The following is an 11,693-nucleotide window of genomic DNA, read 5'->3' as shown; positions in this document are numbered from 1 at the left end:
GGTTTTTTTTTGTTTGTTTTTTTTTGTTTTTTGTTTTTTGTTTTGAGGACGTGGTGGTTGGTTTTCTCCGCAGCCCTTAACAGAGAATCTTTAAGTAGTGAGAGACTCGTTTCCTCAGACAAACTGTAGCCTTTACAGAGCTCACGGAGGCTCTGGGATTTAGGATTGTAAAGAAGTCAAACTCTGGCACTGAAACAGACACAAAATAAACAAAATCCTTCAGGATATAAGGAGAATAATCACAAAAGTTAGAAAACGAGGTCAGAATTTATAAACTAGAGGTCAGTGAGAGATACTCGCATAAATTTTCTTAGAAAAGGTGACAAAATTTCCTAATTAAAAAAAGAAACAGGGAGCAAACCCCTAATAGCGTTCTGACTTGGCTTTGGGGTGTGCAAAACACGGTATGTTAGCTCCAGGGAATGTAAACTGCTTCGTGGGGGACTTTTTCTAAAGTGCTCTTTGTAGTGCAAGAGCTTAGAATGCGGTTAATTTTACTCATTGGCTTCCTTTTCCATGTTTCAAGGGGCGACTTAAGGTTAAATCATGTTTTGCCTGAAATAAACCAATTGTCAGCCTCCTTGTGATTTGGGGGAAATGAGAGTTCACAGCTTGGGCTCCCAGGAAAAGTTTTGCAATGAATGAGCGAATGAATGAAACCCCGCTGGAATGCTGGAGACTGGAAAGCATGCAGGAAGTTTCTGGACTCCCTGAGAGCTCAAGCATCTGCAAACTTGAGACTGGGACAGGGCTGCCAACACTTCTGTCCCTCAGAACGCCGGCGCACCTGTGAACAGGTTCTGAGTGAGCAACCTGGGTCGGACACCAATTAGCCCCGGGGTATAGGAGACTGCAGACACCTCCAGGGGAATAGGACGGGACTTGCCCTTTGTGCGCTGCCCTGGGGCTCCTCTCTCCACTCCCACAAGGACATGTCCACATCTGATCCCTAATCCGGTGGACAAGCCGTTTCCTTCTCTTCCTCTATGTATTTTTGCAGTCAAAGGAGCGAGCCCTTAGCGGGGCGCGGGGGAGGAGATCAGAAAGAGAACACAGACCACTAGGAAAGTTACAAGTGTTTCTTTGGGGAAGAGATGGTGCCGGCTGTTTGGACTGTGGCAGAGCGGTGAGGCCCAGACTGAGAGCGGCGCGGAGCGGGACCGGTTTTCCGGGACTGGCAGCTGCCTGGCAAAAGTTTCCTATGGAACAGTGGCGAGGGGGAGGTGGGGTGGGGGTGGGGGTGCCTGCGCCGCCAAGGACCCGGGGGCGGGGGCGGGCGGCGAGAGGCCGGCTGGGACCGTTAGAGGCGCTCGGCACCTCCCTCGGCCCCGGGCCCCCTGGCTCGCCTCCTCGCTGCGCGGCTGCCCACCTGGCGACGTGACGCTCCACCAATCCCAGTCGAGCTGCTCCGGGCCCCATCTCCTTGCGCCGCCCCCCTCCTCACCCTGAAAGGCGCACCCTGCCCGGGCCGCACTGCGCTCTCGCAGCGGAGCACCCTTCTCACTTCTTAGTCTCCCTGACGGACTTTCCAGCTCTTCTCTCCTCTTACCCAAACTTACTTTCCCGCCTCTCAAAACTAACTTCCCTCTATCTCCCGACTCCTTTTGCCCCCCGGCTCAACCCTCCTCAAGCCCACAAACCCACCTCCCCATTCCTCTCTCCCGTCCCCTTCCTCCCTCCCCCGGACCCCCTCAGCTCTTCTTCCCCTTACACCCCAGAGCCAGTCCAGTCCGCGCGCTCCGGCGCTCCCACAGTACTCAGTCTCCTGCTCCAACTCCTCTCGAAGTCATGGCCGGACCTGGGGGCTGGAGGGACAAGGAGGTGACAGATCTAGCCCACTTGCCGGTAAGTAGAGGATCCCTGGCCTTTACCAAGGAGGTGCTCTTGTTTCCCTGGTGAGATCCCTGGGGGAGGGAGTTTATTGCCCTGGAGCTAGCTAGGCCAGGACTTCGACGGCAGAGGATGCAGGCCTGGGCAGCGCGCATGCAGAATTGGCCTCCCTTGGGTCCCAAGGCTGAGGGGAAATCCACCCAAGGCAAAGGGGCTAGGGGAGGTTGGGGTAAAAGAAGTAACAGGGGATCCTAAACTGTAGGACCTTGTTTAAATGGAGCCTGCTTTGCCACTTGGGTACCTGTCCTAGCAGGGTTCCTGGAGAGCCCAACTGCTGGCCCCCAAGTTTACTTCTTTTGCCAGCAGAGATAGTAACTCATAGGGTGACTTTTTTAAATTGATGTCCACTGGAAAATTAAAGCATCTGAGTCACACTTCTCTCACTTTGTAGTAGCAGTTTCTGAAACTTTTTCTCACCAGGAGAGCATTCAAGATTTAGTATTGCAGGAGCAAGAAGAACTCAAGTTGCTTGAGAAAGAAGTGAATTCTGCACACACCTATTAATTAAAAAACGTTTTCCTCTCATTAGCCAATCAAATTAACTCTTTCTTTGTGGTTTTGATGTGCGGGGTCTCCTTTTGCTCAATGTCCAGTTGTAATTGATTGGTGAGCTACCAAAGCCATCATAAATAGCAGAATTACTATTGTAGCAGCACCGTTTATTTCATTGGCATCTGGTTTCTGGCTGATATTGGATCCCACCCAAATCGCTTCTTCAAGTTCCCATTTTAGACTGGCATTTCTCTTGCACCCTCTCTTGAATGCGAAGGGCCCCTGGACTCTCCAAAAGGGAAATAAGCAAGGACCGTGTTGGAATGATCGCCAACCATGTGTAGTTAAGGGCAGTGGCCTCCTTGCTTCGAGATAAGCTAACTATTAACCTTGAGGTCATAGAACTTGTCAAGGTAGTCTTGAGCCTTAATTAATTTTGTGAATATTTGGCATTTAAAGATTGTTAGTAATGATAGAGATACCTGCCTCCCTCAAAAAATAAGGCAGTCCCAAAGCCTCTCTATGTAAGTGTAGGTTAAAATGGCGTGTGCTGTGAGATAAGGTCATGTATGTGGGTAATATTTTAGAAAATTGTTAACCGTTTAAAGAACATGCTTCAATACAAATATGTTGAATGACAAATATTAGAATTGCTATTGTTGGGGCAGCTTCATAAGATGAAAGGCCTTTGAAAAATAAATATTTTTCCCACCCTTCATGCACCTGAAATCTGTTCTTTTCCAGCATGCGTATACCTGAGGTTTCTGAAATATGGAGGCCTCGATTGGTGAATTCCTCTCTGAGAAGAATTTTCATATTCGCACTAAGATTTTGGTCCTATGTGAGATTATAAACCCAATGAATGAGCTCTTTCCCTCAGTATTTTTTGTGTGTGGTGGGGGACAAGGGAAAAATGCAAAACCACCCATTAGCCAACGGAAATAAACTCTCTTCTAAAAATGACCAAAAGGAGAAATGGAAAAGAGCTCATAGAAACAATAGTACAGTGAATTCCAAACCCAAGAAAGAAATGAAGAGTAAAGATTTTATTACCATAAAATATGGGGAGAAATTCCCTAGACAAACTGTCCTGCCCATGGCCTTGGAATTTAAGAATTTGGTGAGTGCCCAGGAGATGCTCGGAAAGACTGCTTTCTTTATATTGTAGTCCAGTAGAATGTTGGTGTTCTAGAGGTTGGGTGGAGTGGAGCAGGTATAGGAGAGGATAAGATTGGTTTGTAATGTTGGGGAATATAGGAAAGACAAAAGTATAGAATACCAAATGCTACGTGGTCTCATTTTACAAGCATCATGAATGGCTGAGTTTAGGAAAACTCTTAATTTTCTAAATTTTATATTAGAACTTTTTTATATTTTTCTGCATTATCAAAGTAAAGCATGCATAGTTGTCCCCTCTCTCTCTCCCTGTATCCAAATTCCAGGAACCAGCAAAAGAACAGTATGGTCTTCAGTATTTCTTTTAAGCCAAAATTTTACACATGTAAAGTCATTGTTTCTTTAGTTACTGAGATGTATGTCAGAAATTTGGAGTTTCTTTGCATTTCACTTATATCCTGAGACTATGAAATAAAAAAAAAGAGATGAAAGGACATCTAAGTTGAGTGGAGGTTCGCATTTTGACACAGAGAGAGATGACCAAGGTAAGAAAACTGCATAGGGCGGCTATTCTCAATAGGACGAATGTGAAGGTCAGAGTACTGGCATCTGTCCCTGCTAAGTGTAACAATTTGGCAACCACCAGAGAATGAGGAGAGATTCAAACCTTGGCCTGTCAAATTAAACAAAAAAGAATCTTTGTGGCTTGGGAATGGAATTGCTGAGTGTTTGCCTAGCACACACAGGCCCTGGGTTCAAGCTCTAGAATTACACAGGCAAACATTAGCACATATACAAATATTGCGGATTATAGAAATGTAATTAAATATAGGCCTAGTTTGAAACGTGCACGTTATGTGTTCTACATGGCTGGCCATTTAAATGCACACAAAGCAGACATTCTTGAGAAGACAAGTTTCCTGTGCAAATTAGGATTTAGAAAAAGGGTTGGATATTTGAGGCATTGAAATAGAAGGAACATGAGTTCAAGAGTAGTGTGGGCTAAATAGTGAGTTCCAGAACAACAAGGGCTGCAAAGCAAGAGCCTCTTTGAAAACATAAAACAACAAAAAGTGATATGAAGTTATGTGGTATTTTTAATTAGATGATAATTTACAGTAATATTTTAAACCTAATTTATTAAGAAGTGGAAGCTGAGAAAGAAAAGGGGGTTAGATTACATAATTTTCATAATTATAAACGTTATTTTGATATAATTATAAACTCTTGCATACTATCTTAGAGACATAAACTGAGAAAGCCATCAGAATTATTAACAAATAGGTCAATTCCATTCAACTGGCTTTCTTGTGTTGTTTTTTATTTATTTATTTTTTTTTTGAGATGGGCATGGTCTTTTGTAGCCTAGGCTAGCTTTTAACTATCAGTGTGAAAGATGCTGTCTGGGAACTCCCTGTTCCGCCTGCTTCTACTTCCCAAGTGCTCAGATTAAAGGTAAGGGCCACCAAATCTTCATGCTAGTTAATTAGCTGCTATAGGTTTTCCTGATTTTTAATTGAATATGCGTTTTCTACAGGAGAAAAAAGTGCAGAGCTTTGTGGTTTGAGCTTCCCTGTTGGGAAAGAGAATTGCAAAACTGTATGTGTTTATACATCTTTATGTGATAGCGTATTTTTCACTTTGCCCACAAGCAATACCTTGGGACATGTAATTATATACGTGTGAGTGTGTGTGTGTGTGTATGTGTGTGTGTGTGTTTGTATGTGTAAAATAGTAAATAAATGACACACAAATTTTATATCTCATTTTTCATTTTTATTCAGAGCAAGTTTATTCTGAACTGTAAAATTAAAAGATAGAAATCACACATGAATGACATACATGAATAATGACATATGGATACATGTGTGTGGCTAGTATGCCTGAATCACTCAGTCCCTAGGACTGGAAACTATTTCTTCATCTCCAAATCTAGATTGTCTTTCACTATGATTGTCCCTTTGCCTTATGTGCCCAGTATGGTAATGATATTCCTTGCGGCTGTGGCCTTGGTATTTGACACTGCCATGTGTAGTCCTAATCTATATTGGGGCCAGGATTAGACAGGCTTTGAGGACAGTAGTTGCAGAGGTGATCTGAAATAGTATATGATCCAAAAACTATATTTGAATTACATTAGGTTTATATTTAAATATAACCACTAGCTTTACCACAGTAAAACCTGATTTCCACATTCAGTCATGAGACGCTTCCCACTTTACCAAGTCCCATAGCTGCTGTTTGGAAGGAATTTTACCTTCAAGTTCACTAGGCTTGAAATGTTAACCACATCCTCCATTACATATAAAGTATTGCCACGAATTGCCATTGAACTTAAAATTGTTTTCTCACCCGCTTTTCCTACCTCTAGAACAAGATTTTTTTCCTATATATTATCACACACACACACACACACACACACAAACAGTGCATATGAAACAAGAATTGTATGGTGGTCTTGAAGGCTAGTCCCAAGAAATTCCATTTCTTCATTCCTTGGTATCAGCCATAGTTTTATTGAACAGACTTTGTTCGAAAGTCTCTTCCTTGACCAGTAAACACTGCCTTCTAGTGGTGCCTTTTCTTGCTTCTGCCACACCCTTAAGAAAACTAGCCATTGAGGTAATCTTTCTTCTCCTGAATTCAGAAGCTAGAAACAGTTCTCAAATTCTGATTTTCAAGGTCAGAGTGAACTCAACTAGGACTTTGACTTGTTGAAGATAATTTGGATATTTATTAAGACATGACAAATGTAAAAAATATTTGCGAAACAGTTTCTGGTTCAGATAGATGTTGACTTGGTTAGTGTTTTTTTTTTTTTTAATTTCTCTTTTTGATAAAAGATTTGGGAATTAGGGCTTCTAATTTGTTGATCTTTCATTTAACCAAATGGGTTAGCACAGTATACTGAATCCCCTCCCTCAGTTCTCCAGCTTGACATAGCAATCAGAGAAACATCTTTCCTCTGCTTTTCCTATCTTGACGGATAGGACAGAATAGAGGACCAAGTTAATATGGAGACAGTTCTCATTTTCATCTTCTAATTGTACAGTTCAGAATAAACTTTCTCCAAATAAAAATGAAAAAAGGAGATATAAAAGCTGTGTGTTGTTAATTTACTAATCAACTCTGTTTTTCCTCCATTTTCTCTCAAGTTGATAATCATTTAGTTATGAAAGATAGTAGAATTGCAATAGGGAATAACAACTCCACACAAAATGAAGAAAACAGTCTTAAAATATATGACTAGTAAGTTTGTTTGCCTTTAAAACATGAAATCTGAAAAAAATCTGAGTATAAGGTATGTATGTTATTGAAAGAACAACATTAAAGAAATTTATGACTTTGTTTAAAAATTCAGAAACACAGACTATATAGAAAGTATGGTCATTCTATAATCTCTGGTATCTTTTACATCTAAACTACAAACTTGCCTATAAAAAGAGCAGTCTACCAATAGGAAATAGTTAATATATTTGATTGTTTTAAAAAGTAACCAGGGTCTCTGAGATGGCTCAATGGGTAAATGCACTTGCAGCCAAGTCTGATGACTGGAGTTTGATCCCCGGGACCCAAATGGTGGAAGAAGAGAACCTACTCCTGCAAGTTGACTTCTGACCTCCAAATGCACCCTATTATAAGCACGTGCCCACACACATATAATATAAACAAACAAGTAAATGTAATAAATTTAGAAAGTAACCAGAGGCTATTTCTCCAAAATTTCTAATGTCTTAAATAAACTCAATGATATCCTTCAAAGAAATATCCTAAAGTAACGTCTTTTAAAGCAGAATTTTAGTAATTCCTTTCTTGCTTATCCTTTCTCCATAAGTCTTTCAGTATAACAAAGTTTTGTGGGGTTTTCTGGTGTTAAGGACGCTTTGCTATTCAAACACTAAAAACTGTCATTTTGAATAGCTTTAAAAATGTTTCGGTAGGAGTATATGCCTTGATATACTTTCTAATAATCACAACTTTATTATGATATTAATTTTTTTGGTCTTTTTGAGACAGGGTCTCCGTGTAGCCCCAGCTGTCCTGGAACTTACTATGTAGACCAGGGTGGCCTTGAACTCACAGAGATCCGCCTGCCTCTGCCTCCTGAGTGCTGGGGCTAAAGGTGTGCGCCACCTCGCCCGGCCCATGAAGTGTTTTAGGAAAGTAGGCTACTGGGTTGCTGCTTTAACATTAGTTATGTCAATCCTGGGAAACATCTGGGGTAAAATATATTTTCCTTGTAGATATTTAGACCTTGAAATTACTGAACATAATGTCTTCAATTTGCATATGTGAAAACTGAATCCAAGAGAATAAATAACTTACTGAGACATATAGTTAATTAATATCTGACCTGGGGCTAACACGCAAGTCTCCTAAATCTATATCCAGTTGTATACTTGTTGACTAAGATTACCCAAAAGTTGCAATTGTTCTATAATAGCTTTCCTAGATTACACATGTCACACCAATTTCAGGAAGTTTATAACTTTCTTCATGTCCTTTACTTACACTTGATAGTTTCTGTTTATCTTTTGTTTTTCGTTTTTATCTTGGATTTTTCACAGTGAGAAAATTGTTTTTTTATACTTTATTATTTTTATTTTATGTGTATGCACGTATTGCTTGCATGTATGTGCGTGCACCCTTGTCGTGCAAAGCCCGTGGAGAACAGAAGAGGCTGTCGGATCCCCTGGAACTGGACTTACAGGCAGTTGTTAGCTGCCATGTGGGTGCTGAGATACGAACCCAGGTCTTTTGCAAGAACAGTCAGTGTTCTTATCCGTTGAGCCATCTACCAGCCCTGAAAAAATTGTTTATAACCAGTTTAGGCATTTCTGTTTCTATTCATATCTGAATTTCCACGAGTGTGCCAATGTTTCTACCATTCCATGTATAAGCTGACATGTACTTACGGTTTATATGAGTTTTACTAAAGCTGCTGGCCTTGACTCAAACATTGATAAAATTCAAGAAACCATGTTTTTGGTGAACAGGAAGATAATGCTCATATTTCAAGGTAAGGAAACAATACTTGAGAATGAATGTGGAAAATTTGACTGTATCCATTAACGTATTTTCTTTGTTATAAAGTCATATTTGTGCAATAAAATGACGCTCAGTGGTAGAAATGTAAATGTAGGAAGGAAAACCAGCCGTGTATGCTTTTTATAGATAATAATGCTGTGATCTCTTGCTATTCATATGTAGAGAAAATATCTCTTAAGTATTTCTGTGATAAAAGCAAGTCAGTTAGACTTTGGACCTAATATGTAGTCCTCATTGGTGTATGTTAAACTATCTACCTATCTAACACTCAAGTCCATGAAATTATTTATATTTTAGTTATTTCTATTTCTATTTTAATTATTTCTGTAGTTACATTTTGAATGTGCCTCAGCATTGCATATGTATGTATTTTATAGTATGATTATACATTGCTTAATGTCCATGCTATTATTTGCCATTTATAAATGACTATTACTCAATCTAAGGATATTTTTCCATACCTCTTGTTTTGGAAAATGATGGGTTCTTTGCCAAAGACCTTGATCCCTTTGGGTTATTTTCATTTTCTCAATTCTAAAAGAACAAAGCACAATGGAATTTTCACATGAAGACTAATAGTTTTGTTCTAATTTCTACAGGATCCAACTGGAATATTCTCACTAGATAAAACCATTGGCCTTGGTACTTATGGAAGAATCTATTTGGTAAGTAGAATTGGGTTGTTTATTCACTCATAATTTCTTAATAACAACAATATTTGTGAAACCCCCACACAGCAAATGAAATAACACTAAAGCGTGGTACTTCAAATTGAGAGATGAATCAAATTAAAATAGCTCATTGGTATTTTGAAAAATACTGTTTATTAATGCAAAATGAATGAACTGGAAAATCTGTGGTAAACCAATAACTAGAATATAAGATGTTGAATTACTGGAAAAAAAAAGCTTCAATTGAAAAGAGAAAAAAATCAAATAATAGTTAACTCAAATAAAAATATCACTTATTTTACCATATATATCCATAACTCTCAGTTGTCCATATTTAACTTTAAATTGAATGTCACATTACATAATGGGACATTTCATAATTTTCTATATAAGTTAACACATGAGTCTAGACATGTGCATGATAAAATTTGCTCAAGAATCAATAATTCTAGACTTATTTAAAATGCCATTATATATTAGGCACTATGGATGTCCCAGGCTCTGTGGTATCTCTGGGCATAAAGTGACAATGAAACAATTAAGGCTCCTACTCTTCCAGGGCTTATAGGATAGAAACATGACATTAAGTGAACACAGGTGTGGAGGCTACTTCGAAGGGTCCACATACAGTATGTCAGTAAGCACACAAGAGCATAATTTCAATTGTTGACCTACTCCCTGGAAAGTGAAATCTGGTACTAGGAGAATAAACCTGAGGTATTATTGTGGAAGGTATTAATGCATTGTAGGTAGAGGTGGGGCACTCTTACCGGGTCAGAAGTACTGAAATGTTTCCCTAGCCTCATCACCTTACTCAGTTATGCTTCTCCTACACTAAAATATGGTGATAGTTTAACATTTTCCCAGTCTTATGATATATAAAATATGAGATTCCATATAAATGAAATGTTCTTTTTCCAAGGAATGCTTCTCTACATCACAATTACTGTCCCTAGGCTAAACCTTACTGTCCATTGATCACATGTCATATTTCGGTGAGTTGTGTAGAGGTGTCCTGGTGTAGGTTTAGAGGAAGCAATGTTTTTCTAACTCGGACAAGAGAGCCCTCTGCCTACCAGCACTTGCACATCTAAAGGGACATCTGCTCAGAAGGTGTTTCTTCTCTAATCATCTCCCAGCATTAGATTGAGAGCAAAGTTTTCAAACTTTGCACCAAAGTACTGGCAACAGAGAGACTGAGTAGTAGAAACAGCGCATGGCCAGGCCTTCTGAAGAGAAGGAAGCTTAGTGAGTTCAGGGAACAGAGAGTGTATCTATAAACAGTTTTGATCTTATTAATCAACAGAATTATTTGGCTATAGACCATGACAAATAGCACAGACTCGATTATATTGTTTATGTTATCCAAGTTTCATTTCATACTTGGGTAACATTCATGTAATCTCAGTTTTACCTTCTTATACATTGATTGTACACCTTATGCACAGGCAGTGAAATCCCTCTCTATGACAGACACATTTATAACATGTATGCTCTCTATATATATTTTAATTCCTGGGGTGTGTATATATAAGTGTATATGGATGTATATAACTCTTCTGACTGAGAAGAATAGAGCCTTCTCCATCATCAAATGTTGGAAAGAAGGTAAGAATTAAATAAATATTCATCAGAACTGTCATATCCTAACCAGAAGAACAATCAAAAGGATAAAATGGTAAGTTGAACAGGAGAATTTAGTTTTTTAAAACTCTGGGTTTATTTTTATCTTGTATATACTTAATGAAATTCATTTTATGGGCTTAAATATTTATATTCACATAACTATGACCCCAGAGAATATATTTTTTTTAAATTAATGACAGTCAAGGAATGCTCTTCCACTTAATTGTGTGGTATCCCAGATGGTGTGCAGTAGGTTATGATCATCATGAATTTTCCTTTTATATATGATAAAAACCTCCAACAGTACTATACTTTTCCTTATATTGAATAGACTTACTGTTTCCCGCTTTCACTATTAGCTTTATTTGGATAGTCAACTCCCTTATAACAATTAAAAATAAATGCCTTTTGTATTAATGTTCAATTTAGCCATTTATGGAATTTTCATTTCATTAAGCAGATGCAATTTTATATCTGCTATGAAGAGCTTAATTGTGAAGAATTTCATTCAATGTTTCTTATAATCTGGAGCTTCTAGTAATGAAATAATTTTTGTGAAAAGTTAATTCTTCTCCTTTATTTCTAAAAGGTATTTGCCTATATAGGATCTAGGCTGACTCTTTTTTGTCAGAAAAATAAAGATGTCACTCCACTTCACCCAGCTTACATAAGTTCTGAAAGGTGCTCTAATATTTAATTCATATTTTACTGTTTGATTTTAAGGTTTTTATCTTTTTTTGGTTTTTAGAAATTCAAATATTAAATGCATATATTTTAAATATTTTATTGTTTTGAGTATTTATTAGAAATGTGAACTAGAGACCTTTGGGCTTCTCTGAGCTTCTTGGG

The 11,693-nt window shown here is 38.7% G+C and overlaps 1 protein-coding gene across 1 annotated transcript in view; it reads left to right on the top strand.

Annotated features, from left to right (window-relative positions):
* The first annotated feature begins 1,453 nt into the window (after positions 1-1,453).
* Nrk (Nik related kinase) overlaps positions 1,454-11,693 on the top strand; it is a 125,952-nt gene continuing 115,712 nt past the window's right edge. Inside the window, exons 1-2 of the mRNA XM_008852988.3 lie at positions 1,454-1,845; positions 9,147-9,212. Of these exons, the coding sequence (XP_008851210.1) occupies positions 1,789-1,845; positions 9,147-9,212 (123 nt within the window). The 5' untranslated portion in view covers positions 1,454-1,788. The remainder of the gene's footprint in view (positions 1,846-9,146; positions 9,213-11,693) is intronic.

Source organism: Nannospalax galili, unplaced genomic scaffold, assembly GCF_000622305.1.
Source record: "Nannospalax galili isolate Female #2095 unplaced genomic scaffold, S.galili_v1.0 scaffold25, whole genome shotgun sequence".
Lineage (NCBI taxonomy): Eukaryota > Metazoa > Chordata > Mammalia > Rodentia > Spalacidae > Nannospalax > Nannospalax galili.
This window is presented reverse-complemented; position numbering and strand designations above follow the sequence as displayed.